This window comes from Hirundo rustica, chromosome 3 (assembly GCF_015227805.2).
Source record: "Hirundo rustica isolate bHirRus1 chromosome 3, bHirRus1.pri.v3, whole genome shotgun sequence".
Classification (NCBI taxonomy): domain Eukaryota; kingdom Metazoa; phylum Chordata; class Aves; order Passeriformes; family Hirundinidae; genus Hirundo; species Hirundo rustica.
In genome coordinates, this window is record NC_053452.1 from 3948310 (window position 1) to 3965644 (window position 17335).

Genomic DNA, 17335 nt, shown 5'->3' on the forward strand with positions numbered 1-17335 from the left:
AAAACAAAAAACCCAAACACCAAGAAACAAACAACACAAATGCTTTCAATTAAGGCCCTCCCTGCTATGGAATATTTGAAACCTTCAAACAGTTTTCTTTTTATGATATGTGTCATGGAGAAAGTACTGACTGTCCTAACACTGAGGTGATGGCCATTCAGGAGTTGGTTATATTGAGTAATACTCAAATGCTATTTAGAAGAATATTTTAGATTAAGTTCTTCAGGGAAGGAACTGGCTTATTTCTTACATACAGGAATGTAAATATTGAGTATCAAATAGAGACATTTGTCACTTTTGTTACAAGCTAATAATAGGGTACTCAAAAGGATTAAATCAGAAGTCCAAACCAATTTCAGTAGCTTATAAACATTCATGTCAAATGTTTGAAGAATTATCCAAAAATCTCATTAGAGAATTGAGATTTAGAGATCCCTAAGATCTCTAAATAAAAGATTTACAGCACTCACTGAAGATGGCTTAATCTTGACAGAAATCAAAGCTTATCAATTGCTGTAATTGACAATACAACCAGAAACAGCTGTCCTGAAGAGCCGTAAATTTTCTTCAGTAGTAAACGTACATAAAGTTGTAAATGTACGTAAAAGCAACCGTTAAGAGTACACACAATGTACGTTAGAAAAAAAAATTTTGCTATTTATAGGGTCTCCAGGTTCCAAACTAAGCCCAGTAGCTGCACCCCTGCACAGCCCCAGGGAGTTCCAGTAATAATTACCAGTTGCTCACAATCAAGAATCCAGCCCAAGGCACCGTACAAAGACTGACACAATTGTGCACAATTGTCATCACAACCTATCCACAGAACCAGAGGCCATCTTCTTACGTCTTCGTGTGCCATACTTCCAAAAATTTACAGTTTGCAAGCTTTAAAGGCAGTATAATGCATACAGATTTGCATGCCAGTCTGTAATATGAACTGCAAACCAAAGAACACTTGTAATTTTAAATGAAGTGTTTAACTAACTAACAAGGATTGACTTGACACAACATTTATGGCACTGCACAGATGCTACAGAATACCTTCGAGAAAGTAGATTAAACTCCTAGTAAAACCCATCCTTTCTCTAAAACCAAATTTTCTGGAATCTTTAGTTGCTCTGCCCCCTGCTATAGAGCAGTACACTACTACTCCATCATTAAAACAAAATGCCTGAATCTAAACCCACCATCTTGTCATTCTCCTCCATTTTAGTCACTTTTACTCACATGACTAGTTTCCCCACGACAAAAGGCCATTTGGCCACCTTTTAACTCACCAGCCCATTTTTTTTCAAGGCCTCTCAAAAGAGAATTTTTCAGAACTGACCTTTAGCAAAACTCAGCTGCACCAACACTGGAGCTGCACTACGACATTTAAGAGCACACAAGATTCAAACTTACTAACCTTTCATATTTTACAGGTTCCATTTATCTGACTTTTCAATGCACTGTCTGAAAACAACAAAAAAACAAACCCTAACACCAGTGGTACCTACTGCAAACGCCTTAGTGTTACTAATAAAATAAATAGCATTTTGTATAAAATGTTTCAGGAAAAATAACACTGCTTTTATAAGAATCACTGGAAAAAAATTAAGAATAAGTAGCAAACAAGTATTTTACTTGATACTTCTGAGAAGAAAGGTCATTAGAGTGCCTATACAGTCTATTTGAGTCAATATAAAAAATCAAGTGTATTCATTTATCTGGCATTTTTATTATTGCTGCTGAGAAGTTTTCCTATTTATCACAGCTTTTTTTCTAGACTTGTTAGCAGATCTACATGCAATCAAGCTTTAATCTAAAAAAAAAAAAAATCTGTGAAGTGTCACTTTAGCATTATCAACAAAACTGACCCAAGACTGCTCAGATACCACACTGCTAAGCCTGTTAGCAGTGGCTCAGTACTAAATCAAACTTCCCTAGGGAACATCTTATATACACAAGACCGAAAAGCTGTTCAGTCATCATGCCTACAAAGTACGTGAGTTCTCCTTCACAAGCCCAGGACTGAAGCACAGCCTTGGAGCTTCTTGAAAAAGAAACCCAACAAACCAAACAACTCCTTTTAAAGTCCTCTCTGCTAGCCATAGTGTCCTTCAGCAGAGGGAATTCAAGTGACTTTTTTCAACTTCAGTGATGCTACTCAGAACCTACACAGCCGGCAGTGAAACAACAGTTGGTTTTATCTTTTACCACTTATTACAAAAAAAACCCCAAAACATCCGATAAATGTATACAGAGGAGATACTTACAGGGCAGCAAGAGAGAACATGTAGAAAAACAGTCCTGTCGTTTCCAGCTGATGAAAATAAGAGTTGAAAAAGATCTCCATATTTGTCACAAATGTATCAGAGGAAGAAAACATTGCACAGCATTTAAAGATGATCCTAGGGTTGTATTCTTGCGAGAGTCACAGCTGAATCCACTTTTCCAGTAGCTTGGTTTCTTCCCAGAAATGAATCAATCCTGGGCTTCATTTCTGGGCATCCTATCTGTTGTCCCAATCCTTCCTCTCCTGCCCCTCCCAAATTCTGACTGAACTGCTTCCATAAATGCCTTACTACATTTTTTTTTTCACTCCTGCCTTACCTAACTCAGGCAATGTGAGAAACTATTGTAACCTTATGATGACTCAAGCTTCAGTTCTTTGCCTTAGGTTTTCTTAAAAACGTTCATCAACACTGACTTTGCAAATATTCACTAACTGACACAACCTGTTTACAGCTCGGAAGCCAAGATTTTTATTGGCAGTTCGTAAGAAATTGCTGCCTTCAATCCAACGCATTTAACGGGTTTCCAAGACTTCTTTAATGCAGTTAAGGATTATTTATATCACCAGATTTCTTCCTTAATTGTGGAAGGGAGTATCAATAGCAGGGCCAAATGACTGTCAAGTTACAAGTGAGTCAGATATAGTCTCCAGCCTGTTTTGTACCATCAGCACAGTTTTGCCCAAGCAGTTAAACTGCTTGTAGCAACATAGAAAACAAGGTCTATATGGAAAAAGCCTAATAAAGTATAGCTACCAAATTAAAATCTTAAAGCTACACAAAATGTCAAAATCAAGAAGAAATGACACTCCGGAAATTACTTCACTTGAAAAATGGGGGTTTTACTCTTAGACACACCTGAAACTTAAAAAAAACCCAACTCTCCACAGACTTTTGCCATTTAAATTACGTATGTAAGACCTGAATAAAAAGACAAGATGTAGTTGAAGCTGCTTAAACTCATCTCAGTATTACTAAATACGGTATTTCATACAGTGACCAAAAAGATCTAGCTACATCGTACACCAAGCAGAATATATTGCTTCTAGTCCTGGACTTTCCCAGAATACTTGAACTGGTATACCAAAAGATTTATCTATTACAGATTAAAAGATGTTGGTTCGTGTCCAAGACTTTCCCACTTCATCCAGCACATTAAGGCAATCTCTGTAGCTGATCTTGCTGACACTGCTGGTGTCAAGATTACTTCAGGCCACTGACAACTACAAAACAGAGTAGCTTTTGCAGGATATTAAAGGCCTATCCCCAGCTCTGATCACAAAAAGCAGTCACTTGAAGTGGTTAAAAACACTGTTACAAAGATGTTGGAAGAAGGCAGCCCGTGACCAGGGAACACCGTCACATTCCCTAAACCCAATGGACAGTGCCCAGCACATTTTCTAGCGGCTGCATTTTAACTCCAAATCCCAAGACCCCTAAATTTGCAACAGTTAATTCGATTTAGACGTATTTATTTTCAAAGCTGCACACACACATTTCCAATATCACATACTAATGCTGACTTCTAAACAACAACAAGGACCTTGCATAAATTTATTACCCTGCCATGACTTCGACCTGTTCCATTTGCAGAACAAGGGCAATATTTACAGCTTCACAAGAGCACAGAGAGTTAAATTCTTACAGTCTTTGGGAAAGAAAGAACATATTTAAGTAATTTATATAATCATGTCAGCCAATAAAATTTCAACTGCCTCAGGAGTTCCAACCTTTCTGTATTTTAATTAACATAGGCCTGCAAGTCAAACAAGATGCTTATTTTCTAATGGGATCCTGCTCAGAGGATTCCAAATGCAGAATCTTCAAGCACAAGCACTTTTTACTCCTCTTTTTATGCTGACATTTGCCTGTCATCATTCCCTCCCCACCACTACAATTTTCACCGCCCCATCCTCACAGTGCTGGCTCCTCCAGCAGCAGAAGAGTTGGATCATGACAAGGACATCACACAGCAGCACCCTCTGCGTTTCTGCTGATTCTGGCAAAGAAATAGCATGTAGGAAGTATGGAAACAGTCCCCCTTACCCCCACGGTGCTTCTGTAAGGAACATTAAGGAACAAACAAGCTCAGGAAAACATACAGTCCAGAAGAAAACAAGGATAGAAAACTGAGGGAAGTGCCACTATATGAACTGCCTGCCAATGAACAAGGAACAGTGCTGTGTAATTCTTCTCCCAATTACAACTTGACAAATGATATTACACAGAGAAGGGAGAACAGGCTTGGCAGGGAAGGGGAGGGGCAAGGAAATTGAGAGCAAATTGCTTTCAAGGAGTCATTTATTAGCTCAAATTACAAAAAAGTGGGTTTGGTCATCATTTCAGACAGTTAAATCAAAGTCTTTAGAATCACGGAATCAGGTTGGAAAAGACCTCCGAGATCATGGAGCCAAACCAACAGAATTTTACACTCAACTACTATTCAGATTTAAAATGTTTTAGGAGAGGATACAATTTTTTTTTTTTAGTGAAACACAGCTAAATACAGGCAGTAAAAAAGGGAAGGGAAAGCAAAACAATTTTTCAAACTAGAAGAAAAAAAATCAAAGCAATATCAAAAAATCTTATTTGAGAATAATTTATAAATTACAGCAGAACAACACTATCAAGCATATCTACAAGTAAAAAAAAAAAAAAAAGCTATTTCTTCTCTAGCACTGCCAGGTAAGCACCAATTCAGCACCCAGATTAAGAGACTTTGTTAACAAGGAAAGGCTGAGGGAGCCATCAATGCGTCTCAGTATCTGAAGGGAGTTTCCAAAAGGATGGTCGTGGTCATGCTGAGCAATAGGACAAGAGGCAATGGGCAGGAAAGTTCTAACGCTCAGGATTTCCACCTCAGCATGAGGAAGAACTTCTTTACTGTGCAGTGACCGCACATGGAACAGATCACTCAGAGAGGGTGTGGAGTCTCCCTCACTGGAGATATTCCAGAGCCATCTGGACACAACCCTGTGCAATGTGCTGCAGGATGACCCTGCCCGAGCAGGGAGGCTGAACCAGGTAACTCATTGTGGTACCTCCCAACCTGAGCCGTTCTGTGAGGAGGCAGAAGCAGGAACACAGAGATGGTTTGGCTTAAAAATGTGCATTTCTGCCCCATCTTGTTTCCTCCGAAATACCAGAATTACTGAATTCTCTTTTTCTGGCACTGATTGACAGAAGACAGTCCCATCTGCTTTAAGATATGAACAAACCCCACAATTTCGGTGTTATTAATCTCACTCCCTTAAAGTGTTTCTTTTACCTATTAAGCCAGATGCTTTATTTAGATGAATATACTGAAGCCCCTGAGGTATGCCCACCACAAACCATTCCCTTCAGCCACTCAACTTTCATTCCTCCCAATTGTTAAATTAGTAGTTTAACCGTATCAAAACAGAATTCTACTTCTACCGCAGGAATGATAAAAAAATACAATTAGTTTTTAAAAAGCCTTTTTCCTTCTCCACCAACAGGCTCTATCTTCCTGTTTAGGAATAACCAGCTTTTTGTTCAGCTAATAACCAAAGCATTTAACACCCTCCCTGCTAAATAGTAAGGAATTATTCAAGATGTTCTTCTGGAGTTCTTTTTTTGTTTGTTTAATTGGAAAGAAACCTGTTTAGGAGGTTCTTTACTCCAGTAATTAAGAACCAGTGTTAAAGCAGTTCCAGCCTGAGAATATGCACTAGAGGCACTAATATTCAAGTGAAGTGACTCAAAACAACTGAGTAAGAGACTAGTTAAGATGGAGGAACGATGTAACATGTTTTGGGTGATTCCTGTAGAATTCTGGGGCTTCTGTACTACATCTATAAAGTTCAAGAACTGGATATGAACCAGAACACAGACCATCCCAAGAAGACAGAATTTATCTACCTAAAACTAAGATCATTTAATACCTTTATCTGTGCTGTTTACCTTTTCCTAGAAAACACTACTCATAGGAAAAACTTGCTAAGTCAACTCTGACAAAAATAGCTTATCAACATTACTTGGAGCATTACGTAAGGGACTCATCATCGTATGCTCTGACAGATTATTTTAGAACTGGCTATACCTAAACATCCAGAAGAACCTTGTTTGACTCACTAGATGGTTTTGTTTTAGCTTAAGCTACCTACTACAAACACAATACGTTCACCTCTTTTTCCACCAGAACTGCCAGCTCTCTCATCCTGTAAGAACGTAAAAGAAACGTTGTTCTAAACTGTGAAATAATAATTTCTCTAATACCATAAGGGTTGAAACGTGATGTACTCCTTCATTAAAACTGCACTCTTTCAATGAAAACATCCCCTGATTAATGACAACAAAAACAACAGCAACTTAAATGAAATGCTGGGGGTGTTTTTTTGTTAATGCATAGTTTTATATTGGTTTTCAGACTAAAAGGCACCTAAGATCAGGCGTTAATAGAACCAGTGTAGTGATACAGCTACAGTGGTGTTCTGCTTATTTGAGAACACAAGCACCTTTACCAGTAGAGATAACATTCAGCACACCTTTTTTACCCTAGTACATGCATTTCCACACTGCAATGCATCATGCACAAATACTACTCAGGAAGCAATGAAGTCATGATCAACATGATTATACCATCAAACGATTACAGGAAAGCTTTAGTTACAACAGAATTGAGGAACAAAATAATCAAAGGTAATGATACGTGAAAGTTAAGTTCATTAAAGGCCACTGACACGCACATGGGCATCATGGTTCCGTAATATTTCTTTCCTTTTATGTGTGTTAGTCTCTCTCATCTGGCAGGTCTTTGAGAACAAAATTTTCACACAAGACCCAGCTACCGGCAGGATGAGCACAACTGTTGCGTGGAAAATGATCACTGCGCAAGATAATCTATACATTCAAAGTAATTACCAGTATTACAGCCACGGCCTAAGTGATAATAACTTTTTTAAGCCGCAAATTCATTAACATCTTGTTCTCAAAATATGAACTTTTTTTTTCCACTCACAGTCTTGATGTGCTCCCAAGCGAAACCAAACCTTTGTACATTTCAAAGCACTTCTCCAAATGCACATCTATTAAAGTGTACACAAAAAAACAGCCTGAGCACGGCACATTAGTTTCTGCCACAACTTTATTTTTTAAAGGAAAGACTGCAATGCCTGCTTAAAAACAAAAGGAAACCAATTTTTGGCTTCCAGGCCCTGTGAGGTCTAACGTGCAACGTGATAACCAGCTGGCCTCGGTCTGAAAGGGTTAAAAACAACAACAAAAACCATTTAAACTACTTGTATTTCTCCAGCTGTAAAACCAAACTATCGCCAGGTCTTCCTGCAGCCAGGGTACTGGATGATTTAGGCTAAAATAAATGTTTATTAAAAAAAACAAATAAAAAAAAATTAAAGAAAAAAAAAAAAGGGCGTTGATTTCTTGGCAGCGGCGAAAAGCAGGAGACACCCCTAGTGTCGACGTAAAATACTACAGGACTCCATACTGTATCTCCAGGTTAATTTTACGGCAGAAAAGGGGAAATTTAAACCCGTCACGACTGAAAAAACAGAGCGGCTCTCTCTCTCTCTCACACACACACACACACACCTGAACACATCGCAGCCTCAAACCCCGAGCACCCATCGCCTGGGAAAGCGCCAGCTTTCCGCCCCAGCCCAGCTACCGGCGCACATTATCCAGTCCATTGGGCTACGTGCATTACAGCTTTCCGGTCCGCACACAACCAGCACGGCGCTACTGCTGCCGCACCGGGGGCGGGGGGAGAACCCCGCGGAGCCGCGAAGCGGCCCCCGCACGGCAGCGCTGCCCGAACGGCCGGAGCTTCGCTTCCAAAAGGCTCCGGAGGGCCCGGTGGTGCCTCCACGGAGCCGAGGCGCAGCCCGGGCGACGCGAATCCCCGGACGGCGGGGAGGGCCGGGTGGGGGTGAGGTGTGAGAGGGTGCCGGCGAAGGGAAGGGCCGAGCCCGACGAGCGCTGCCAAGGCGGTGGAGGGAGGAGGCGGAGAGCCAGCGGGGTTCCGCGGACGGCGGAGGAGAGCGGGGGATGCGCCCGCCGCCGGGGACGGCCGGGAAGGAAGCCCAAAGAGGCGCTCGCCCGCGGGAGGACGTGGACGGCCCGGGGGCGGGAGGAGCCGGGTCAGGGGCAGGGCAGCGCCGAGGCGGAGCGGCGGTGGGGCCGCGGGGGTAGGGGGACTCGGCCCGGTCTGGAATATTCCGGCGGGGCGGGAGCGGCGGAGGTGGGAAGAGCTAGGGAGGGGAAGCGAGGGAGGGTCCTCACCATGGCGGCGGGTGGGCGTCAGGCGTCTCCCCCGCAGATGAATCCGCCGACCCCGGCCTCGGCTGCGCGTCGTCCGGCCTCGCCGCCGCCGTTGCCACTCCCGGTGGGCTGGCGGTGCCGCTCCCGTCACTGCGGCAGAGGCTGCGCTGACCCGCGCACCGAGAGAGAGAGCGAGAGAGCGAGCGAGGGAGGGAGGGAGGGGGCGCGAGCGGCGCTGGCGCGGGGCGGAGGGGGCGGGGCTCTCACATCCGGGCACTCCGCCGCGCCGCGGGGCGGGGCCGGGCCGTGACGTCATCGGCGGGGTGGGGAGGTGGGAGAGCGCAAAATGGCGGGGCGGTGGTCGTGGGCGGAAGGGATTTTTTTTTTTTTTAATTGAGATCATTGAGTCCGAACGTCGAGCCGGCATTGCCGCTGTGACCCTAACCTCGAAACCTCCACAAACTCCTAAACCGCATCGCCCAGCGCCGAATCCAGGCGCCTCTTAAACAGCAGTCCGTTCCCATGTATGACCAACCACCAGACCAGTGAAACTTTTATTTCTAGTATCTAATCCCAGTCTTCCTTGTCTCAGCTTGGGGCTGTTTTCTCAAGTCCTCTCACTGCAGGCAGGGTAGAAGAGGCTAGACTCCGGTTAGTTGGAGAGAGCCATGAGATCCCCCCTGAGCCTCTTCCAGGCTGAACTGCCCCATGTCCCTCAGCCAAGTGTGTGGGGAAAAGGCCCTTTTAGTAGGCCTTTTGTGCTAAATGTTAACCACAAAACACTTTTTTTTTTTTTCTTTCTTATTTAGCTACTAAGCCAGGACTGATTCGGGGTGATGACATGCACTTTTTTTCCCCCCCTTGTATGATTTGACAGATAAATATGTGATAATTTTCAGTGCTGTGACTGTGTGGCCGCAGTAAATGGCTTGAAAAGTCTTGAAAAGGACTCCAAGGATGGGCATTTCCTGACCTGTGCAGCAGACATAAGTACAAAAATGCCTTAATAAACCAAAGGATTATTGCTACTACTGCTGCTGGTACATTTTGTTATCTTTGCTCCTTCGGGCCTCTGCCCAGGGAAAGATTCCCTCAGGAAAACTGCCAGAGCTGCTGGTTGTCCTTGTTCTCCCAAACACCCTCTGCTTCGGCAGATCCTCCTCAGCCATAACCTGTAAATATATTCTTATATACATAATTATTATGTATATATGTGTGTGTGTGTGTGTGTGTATTTATGTATGTATGTATTTTTAGAAGCTGTGCTGCTGGAGCCCTTGCTGCTTGAGCTTCCTCCTGTGACTTCTGAGTTCTGCAAAAGGGGAGGAAAAAAAAAAAAAAAAGAAAATCCATGCAGGCAGAAAGCTCTGTGCAAGGAGGCATTTGGAAGTGCTCCTTTGAGAGGTGGCTGCTCTCCCTATGTTCTGGCTGTTGTTTTCCTAAGGTTTTTAATGTTGTATTGCAAAAAGCTATCCAGGCTTGAAGCTGCTCGGTGAAGAATCAGAGAGTATGCAGTGTTGGAAGGTGCCTCTGGAGATCATCTAGTCCAACCCACATATTTAACAGATTTTTAGAGTATGGTGTTTCAGTACTGTTAACAGTTAATTATGCAAAAATAAAGGATTTGTGCAGTGATGAGATAATCCTTAAAAGTGTATGCATGTAGCTTTGTTGTGTCATGCCAGCTTTGTACCCTGCATAGTCTACAAAATAAAATTACTGACTGCAACTTCAGATGAAAGATGTAGTCTCAGTAACCTCTTTGAGGCAAGATTTAGGGCAATGCAACTGCTTGCATAAGTAAGGCTGACCCTCAGGGAGTGATCTCTATATATTGTAAAGCTTTAATGAGGCCAGATGACACCTTTAAAAACCTCTGTAAAGGGTAAAATAAAATAGTTAATAAAGAGGGTGTGATTCCTTATTTTGCCTTTCTGTCCTCTCTCTGCTACATGAGTTTATTTTGGAGCACCATGATACAGCGCATAACACTGTAACAAATTAGGTGGTGATGTGAAAATAATAATTACGTATTGTTGTGTTAATGCTGCCAAAAGAGAAGACTGGTACCATGTTGATGTTGTTTTTCAGGCGTTTGTTACTTGGCTCACAATAGCTAGACGCTTTGCCAGGGAAATGCAAATTAATTCTGCCCGAGTTCAAGGTGAATGGTGAGCTAATTCACGGGGGAAGACTGGATTAATGCCTTAAAACCAGGTTAATTTTTTTAGGACCACAGCTGAGAGCATCAGCTTTCCAGTCTAAAATGGGTAATGTCCTCTTCCTCCAGCTCCTTCTGGAAGAGGAACTGCCTCATCACTGTTGCTCTATTAATGGGAGTCTGAGCTGATCTAAGATTAGCAAAGGTTACCTTTAGAGTGCCCGGAGAAACCTGGAGTCTTGAAATTAAATGTACAAATCCTAGGAGGAATGGGAATCTCCCACGGGGAAATCTCAGGGGCCTACATAAATGAAAGGTGAGTGGAGTTCAAGAACACATCAAAAGTTGTTCTGTTCTAGAAGACTGAAGCAAAGCAGAACAATAAAGGTGCAGCTCTTAGAAGCTGTTAATGACTGATGAGTGCTCTGTTCCCAAACTCATATGCAGCAAGGAGGAAGCTTCAGCAGGAAAACCAAGAGTGGGTCACGGAAATTGCACAGAAAATCTGGCAGAAGTAACTAAGTGAAGGTGGTGGTGATGAGTGAAACTGAATGGTGGTAATTTGCACCAGAAGAAAATAAAACAAGCACTGAAACATAAGTGTGAGGTTTGAGTTAATAACAAATCAGCAAAACTGGCTGGTAAGAACCCGGGCCTGGCCACAGTGGAAGTTATACAACAGAAAATGGTCTGGTCCAGGGAAGGAATTTTCTGCCTGTTTTTATTAACAGATATGGATGGTTAGGATGTCTCTCCTTTTGAGAGGAAAAAACCCCTAATTGATAGGATGTCTAGGAATAAAATATTCCTAGATTTCACTGAAAGCTAGCATTAAAACTGACTGGCCTCTAGCCAAATAATAATAATTCGAGATCTCCAAGAGAAAAAGAAATTCTGATATAAAACAGTCTTGCTGCTTGCATCTCTGTCACTGCAGCTGTGTCTAGCAGATGTAAATCTGGAGTAAAATCAGCTAAATTAAATTGAAGGAGTCTAGAATTTCTATTGAATAATGTAATGAGATTAAAATAAACAGAAATGAGGAACATAATACTTTATTTGTAACCTTTTTGAGTACCAAGTAGACAGAGCCATGAACTTAGGAAAATACAATTTTAATCTTGCAATGCAGTTATGTCACTGCTAATAGTTCTGAACCTCTAAATGCAGTACAAAGAACTAGTGCACTTTTAATTCCCTTTTCTTTTGTTTGAAAGTGTCCAAGTTGCCTTTCTTTGTTTTTGTTGCATTTAACACTTTGCATTATGTTACCTGTATTTCTGACTAATATTTTTTGCAAATATTGATATATGATTTCTTTTTTTTTTCAGACATCGCTTTATCATTTTCTGCTGTTAGTAAAGCTCATCTGCAGCGTAATTGCAACCAATCCAATTAGGATCATAACATCATGGAATCATTTGGATTGGAAGGGACCTTTAAGGGCCACTTAGTCCAGCCATGGGGCCGCCTATGTCCACCACAAGCAGGGGCATCTCCAAGCAGACCAGATTTTTCAGGGCTTGGTCCAATTTGACCTTGAATATTCCCAGGGATGGAATATTCCCTTCCACCACCCCTCTGGGCCACCTACTCCAGTGTTTTACCACCCTCACTGTAAAAAACATCTGTCTCCATGTAAATGGAAACTGATTAAGCTACAGATAAGTAAATATTTCAGCTCTGTACCTGTTTGGGATCTTCAGTGTTATTAACCATTATGATGTGGCCTGCACAGTACTTGACCTCTGGCCTGGAAAAGAGTTTCCGTGCTGCTGCTTATGTGTCTGGGCTCTAGCTCATTTTGTAGCACGTTTCTTTGAAAGTGCTATTTGTGATGCCTTAATTGTCTCAAAGTTTTGATCCTGAGCATATCCTTCTTTGTCTTGCTATATAAACATTCCTGACTTACAAACCTTGCTGGATGTGATCTGTAAGAAGCATTCCCCTCTCTCTTAACCCAGGGTTAGGGCTGCCACCTAATTAAATAATCTTCTGTCCTGACCTTTAACAGGCTGTAAGCAGCTTTTCCCAGCAAGGCAGGTAAACTCTTGGGACAGTGCAATAAAGCTTGAAAATGCACTATTTTTATGCATGTTTGTGTGTTCGTGTGTAGTAGTGTTTTATGAAAATCAGTAAACTCTTAGTCGTCTGTAATTCTGTAAAAGGAAGAAAGGAAAGCAACCTTTTATGAACTGGCTTTGAGAGAAAGTGCTTTCCGTTACAGTGGGCAAGGGAAACTATACTTTATCAGTATACTGATATATTTATACTTAATACTTTATACTTCCTCAAAAGAGGAAGCCTTTTCAGACAGAAAGGAAAACTGTCCTTTCTCAGCATGTTTGAATTGCCCTGTTAGTGCAGGTCCTGCACTCTTAATATCTGTAAAACCAATGCACCATATTGATTCAGCGTTTCAATTGTAATACAAGAATAATAATCAAATCTAAAGATACAATACTGACTAGAACTGGCAAATGGTTGGAAGGATAATGTGCCTCTCATTGTATCTCTCTTACTCCTACATCTGTCTTTTCAGTTGAAAGAAATCGAAGGGAACCTGTCCTTGTTTTCTCGCATATTTGTGAGAGCATGTCTAAAGTGCCGAGGCTTGGGAGGAAAGGGAGATGACACTTTTCAGATCCAGTAAGGCACAGCTGGTAAAAATGTGATCTAGTGAAAGACCAGAAGAATGCTGTGGGGCACAGAAGCCTTGTGAAGCTGTAGTTAATAGGGTGAGTTTTAGTTACCCATTGGTTTATTTTGTGTCACTGTGGGATGCTGGATTTCAAATTGCTAGAAGAGGTGCAGATGTACAGTTGTCTCTTGCACATGTGCATTTACTGAAACAGTGTTTGTTAATGCTTCTGATCTGTGGATCTTGCTGCCCCAGGAGCTGTGAAACAATGACGTGACTGTAGGATTATTTCCTTTCAGCTCTTGTTTGTCATTAACGGCCCCCAAGGACTTGAAGCCACAAACTGAAAATCATTACAAGAAACTTTTTGGTTTTTTCTTAACTGCATTATGAACAGGGGCTTTCTGATTTCCTAAACTTACTGCCAGTTCTGGCTAGGATGAGCTGGGGATAAAAGTGCTTTCTTTGTCTTCGTTCCTGTGCCTATAATAATCACGTTACCAGATAAGTCTCTGCAAAACAATATGGAAACCATTTGCAAGAAAGATTGAGAGTAGAAGGTTGCATTTTTTCTAGAGACTGCTGTTAGCGTAATACTTTCATGTTGTGATCTTGTTTGCCTAGTAGTTCTTTAAGAACTACTGATGGCATCCAGCTGGAGCTGGGGTTGGTATAATTAGCAGCTTTTTTTCTGAAGACATTTATTCTGGGGAGCTGGTATGGGCTGACTGCTGAAAGACTTTGCAACAAATGGAAGTAAGTGCTGGAGGGTTTTTTTTTTTTCCACTTATGTGGTTTTTTTACAACCTTTGCAAAGATTGTAAACCTTGTTTATTTTGCTTAATTCTCTGGAGATGTATGTGTATCAGTATGACTTGTGAAGTTCCTATCTTCCTGCAGTGACTGATTAAGGCTGTAGAGACTGGTCTGCACATGTTAATGAGCTATTAATGTATGTAACTCCAATATTGTAGAAAAAAATCCCTTGAATTGCTGTTTTATCACTGGTCATGTATTGGGTGACTGGTTCAGGTTTGGGCCAGTGCAAATTCTGAAGGTGATGGCTCAGGCAGTAAAGTAGACCAATGATTTAATGGCAGAACAACAATCTGAACTGAAACTATGCCAAAAGGTCTTTATTTGTTGTCTTGTAGCAGAGAGAAGAGTAAGGACCTGCTTTGTTGCTGATTCTCTAACAGTTTGAGCTGGGGACAAATTTTGAATACCAGTTAATAATCTGACTGTTTCAAAACTAATCAGCCTATGTGTTTTCCTGTGGAGTACCTTTTAGCATATTGTTATGTGCTGTGGGGAGTTAATTAGTGCAAGGTTCTGTGTCTATTAACCTCTTTTTGTTGTCACAGAGGGCAAAAACAATGGCATTAACAAATGCTGTCTGTAGTGTGACGTGTTAAATTGCATCTAGCTTAGTTGTGTATTTATTCTACAGCTTTTACTGCCATGATCTCTGTGCTCATGTAATCCGTTTTCATTTGCAGTGCAGTCAGCAGCATGAAAAATTAAGTAGCGTGTTAGAGCTTCCAAGGAAAACATGATGCAGCATGATCACATATATTAATGTAGATGTTCATAGCCCTGTAGCTGAGGCAATGAGACCACACTAAGGGAGTCTCTTGTGTGTGGAATTCTCTGCTCAGGGCTGCTGTTCCATGCAGAGACTCTTGGGAGTGCAGCTTGATGGCTGCGTGGTTTGTCACTGGGGGAGCATAACCCCGTAGGCCAATAAGATATGTTGGCCACAGGATGGGATTTTTTTTCTTTCCCAGGGAGTTCAGAGAGTGATATTCTTTTCTCGAGGTGCAAAGCACCTGACCTATCAGCCATGCCTGTCTGTTGGTGTTTGGATCAATGCTGCATACATCCTTTTTCTTATCATGGGAGTATTCAGGTATTTTGCACCTGCAGCACGGGACTAGAAAATAACCTCTTCAGTGATGTGTGGAGGTTTCAGTAGAAAGTGAAATTACACTTAAGCTGCTGGGTGGGGATTCTGTGTTTTGTTCACATAAGGCAGGTTCAGGTCCTGAATCCCAAGCATTTAGGCTTCCCGGGTTTTATGCTTGCTCTTTGCACTTGTAACATAGGATACAATTTACGAGGAATGGTAAATAGATTTGGCTTCTTGGCATCCTCTTACTCCTTAGAGGTAGGTAATGGACTGCAGGTAGCAGACTGCAATGTTTTTGCAGTGTGTGTGTGTGTCACTGAAGCTACTGGGAGCTCTTGCTTTGCAGTGAAGTTAAAGAATCAGTTACAGGAATTAAAAATTGGCTGGACTTGCTGTTAATCTCTGTTAATCTGAAGATTTTGAGTGATTTAAGTCTTTGGGCCTTCATCTCGCAGAGGACTGTCTAATTAAAAGGGGTATTTGCCAGGGTGTGCAGCGTGTTACCCTGCTACAGTGTTAAGTCATGGTGCTTCTGCCTCCTACTTATTTGGCGAAGTATTGTCAAGTTGCTGGTGTGGAATTGATTTATAACTTCAGTAGATTTAGTATTAGCGTCTAATGTTATGTATCAGCCTGATCCATCAGGCTGTTTCTGAGCTCTCCCATGAGAAAAAAAAATACAAATTTTCCTTTTCTGAAAGGACCTGCAGTGTTTCCAGAGGAGATTTTAAAAGTCAGAATAAAGATATTTTCTCTTATTTTCCTATCAAAATTCCCTTTGATTCTGTCTTCCTGCAGACGAAATGTATACATAATGACAGTGAGGTTCCTAAGTAAATACCATGAAATTTTGGGTGTCTTAGTCACACAGTGCTACTTTTCTTTCCTCTGTCAATAGGGAAGAATACTGCTCTCTGAAAATTTTATTTTGCAGCCTGCTTTGCACGCTGAAAGCAATTTTGGATTTCACTGTAAAGTACCACTGCTGGAATTTTGCTGAGGCTCAAACTACTTTCCACTGGATGATAATATCCTCAAATGTACTGTTCCTAGTTTATGCAGCATCTATTATACAACAAGAGATACTCCAGGCTGCCCTCAATACGAAATCTAGTTTAAAAAAACCCACTTCTGTAAGCGTTGTCTGTGGCAGGAACAATAAGACCAGTAATGATTCTAATGCTTTTCAGCTGGTGGGGAATGCAACAGAACATTTTGTGACTTTGGATTGTGTGTTTATGCATAAATAACCAAAAATAGGCTTAAGAGAACAGTGTCAGGAAAAAAAAAAATAGTGCAGATTATTAGTTATCAGGGTAGTACTACTGAGATGAGACTGCATTGAAAAAAAATTGTATTATCTTTTAAAGAACTTCAGCTTTGTCTTTTCCCATTCACTTGAAGATGTCATATGACCTCTTCTGCAGATTTAGGCACAGCTGGTGAATTTGCAGTGGAGGCTTAATGCCCAGGAAAGTAAGGTATGCACTTGAACCTCACAACGCCGTGAGACCTTGGTACTGCGTGTAAATCTCAGTATTAAAAACAAAAAATGGAAATTTGTTCAGTGTTGCAAGGAGCATGTTATTAATGCTATGACTTCATGGGTTAAATCTGAAAAAGATTTGCTGAAGTGTATCCGATTGTGCTGGACCCAGTGTTCCCAGGGTGGGTGCAGCCTGTGGATGAGGCCCTGCTGCCGTTCTGACAAACCTTCTCAGCGGAATTGCAGTCAGTGTCTTTTTCCTGTTATAGCTCACACACCTATTTTGGACTAGAAGAAACAGCGCTCCAGCGGCTTTTTGGTCAACGTAATTTGCAGTTCTCTAGCTGATTTGTGCTCGCAGGAGTATTTTGCTGCCTCCCCGGAGCTAAAAGGGTAGGATGTTTATGTCCTTCTTGCAAATAGAAACCATTCTGAGCAACACCATCAAGGCACGGTGAGGCAACATGCTACTTCCTGATTCTGACATCCGTAGCGAAGAATAAACACAGGTTATCAATACTCCCTTGTGCTGCTGGATGTGATCTCTCCAGCTCTAGCAGTACTTAAACCAAGGCCTCAGGAGCAAGCAGCTGAAAGCTTTCCATTCTCTGTCTGCATCCCGTAA

At 41.8% G+C, this 17335-nt stretch overlaps 1 protein-coding gene and 1 long non-coding RNA gene across 2 annotated transcripts in view; one reads left to right on the plus strand and one right to left on the minus strand.

The window, feature by feature from the left end:
* PPP3R1 (protein phosphatase 3 regulatory subunit B, alpha) overlaps positions 1-8718 on the minus strand; it is a 37783-nt gene extending 29065 nt beyond the window's left edge. Inside the window, exon 1 of the mRNA XM_040058009.2 lies at positions 8535-8718. Within this exon, the coding sequence (XP_039913943.1) occupies positions 8535-8537 (3 nt within the window). The 5' untranslated portion in view covers positions 8538-8718. The remainder of the gene's footprint in view (positions 1-8534) is intronic.
* Positions 8719-9580: 862 nt separating this feature from the next.
* LOC120750963 (uncharacterized) lies at positions 9581-9861 on the plus strand. Its single transcript, XR_005700220.2, has 2 exons — positions 9581-9687; positions 9771-9861. It is a non-coding gene; the product is annotated as an uncharacterized LOC120750963 (long non-coding RNA).
* Positions 9862-17335: the final 7474 nt, after the last annotated feature.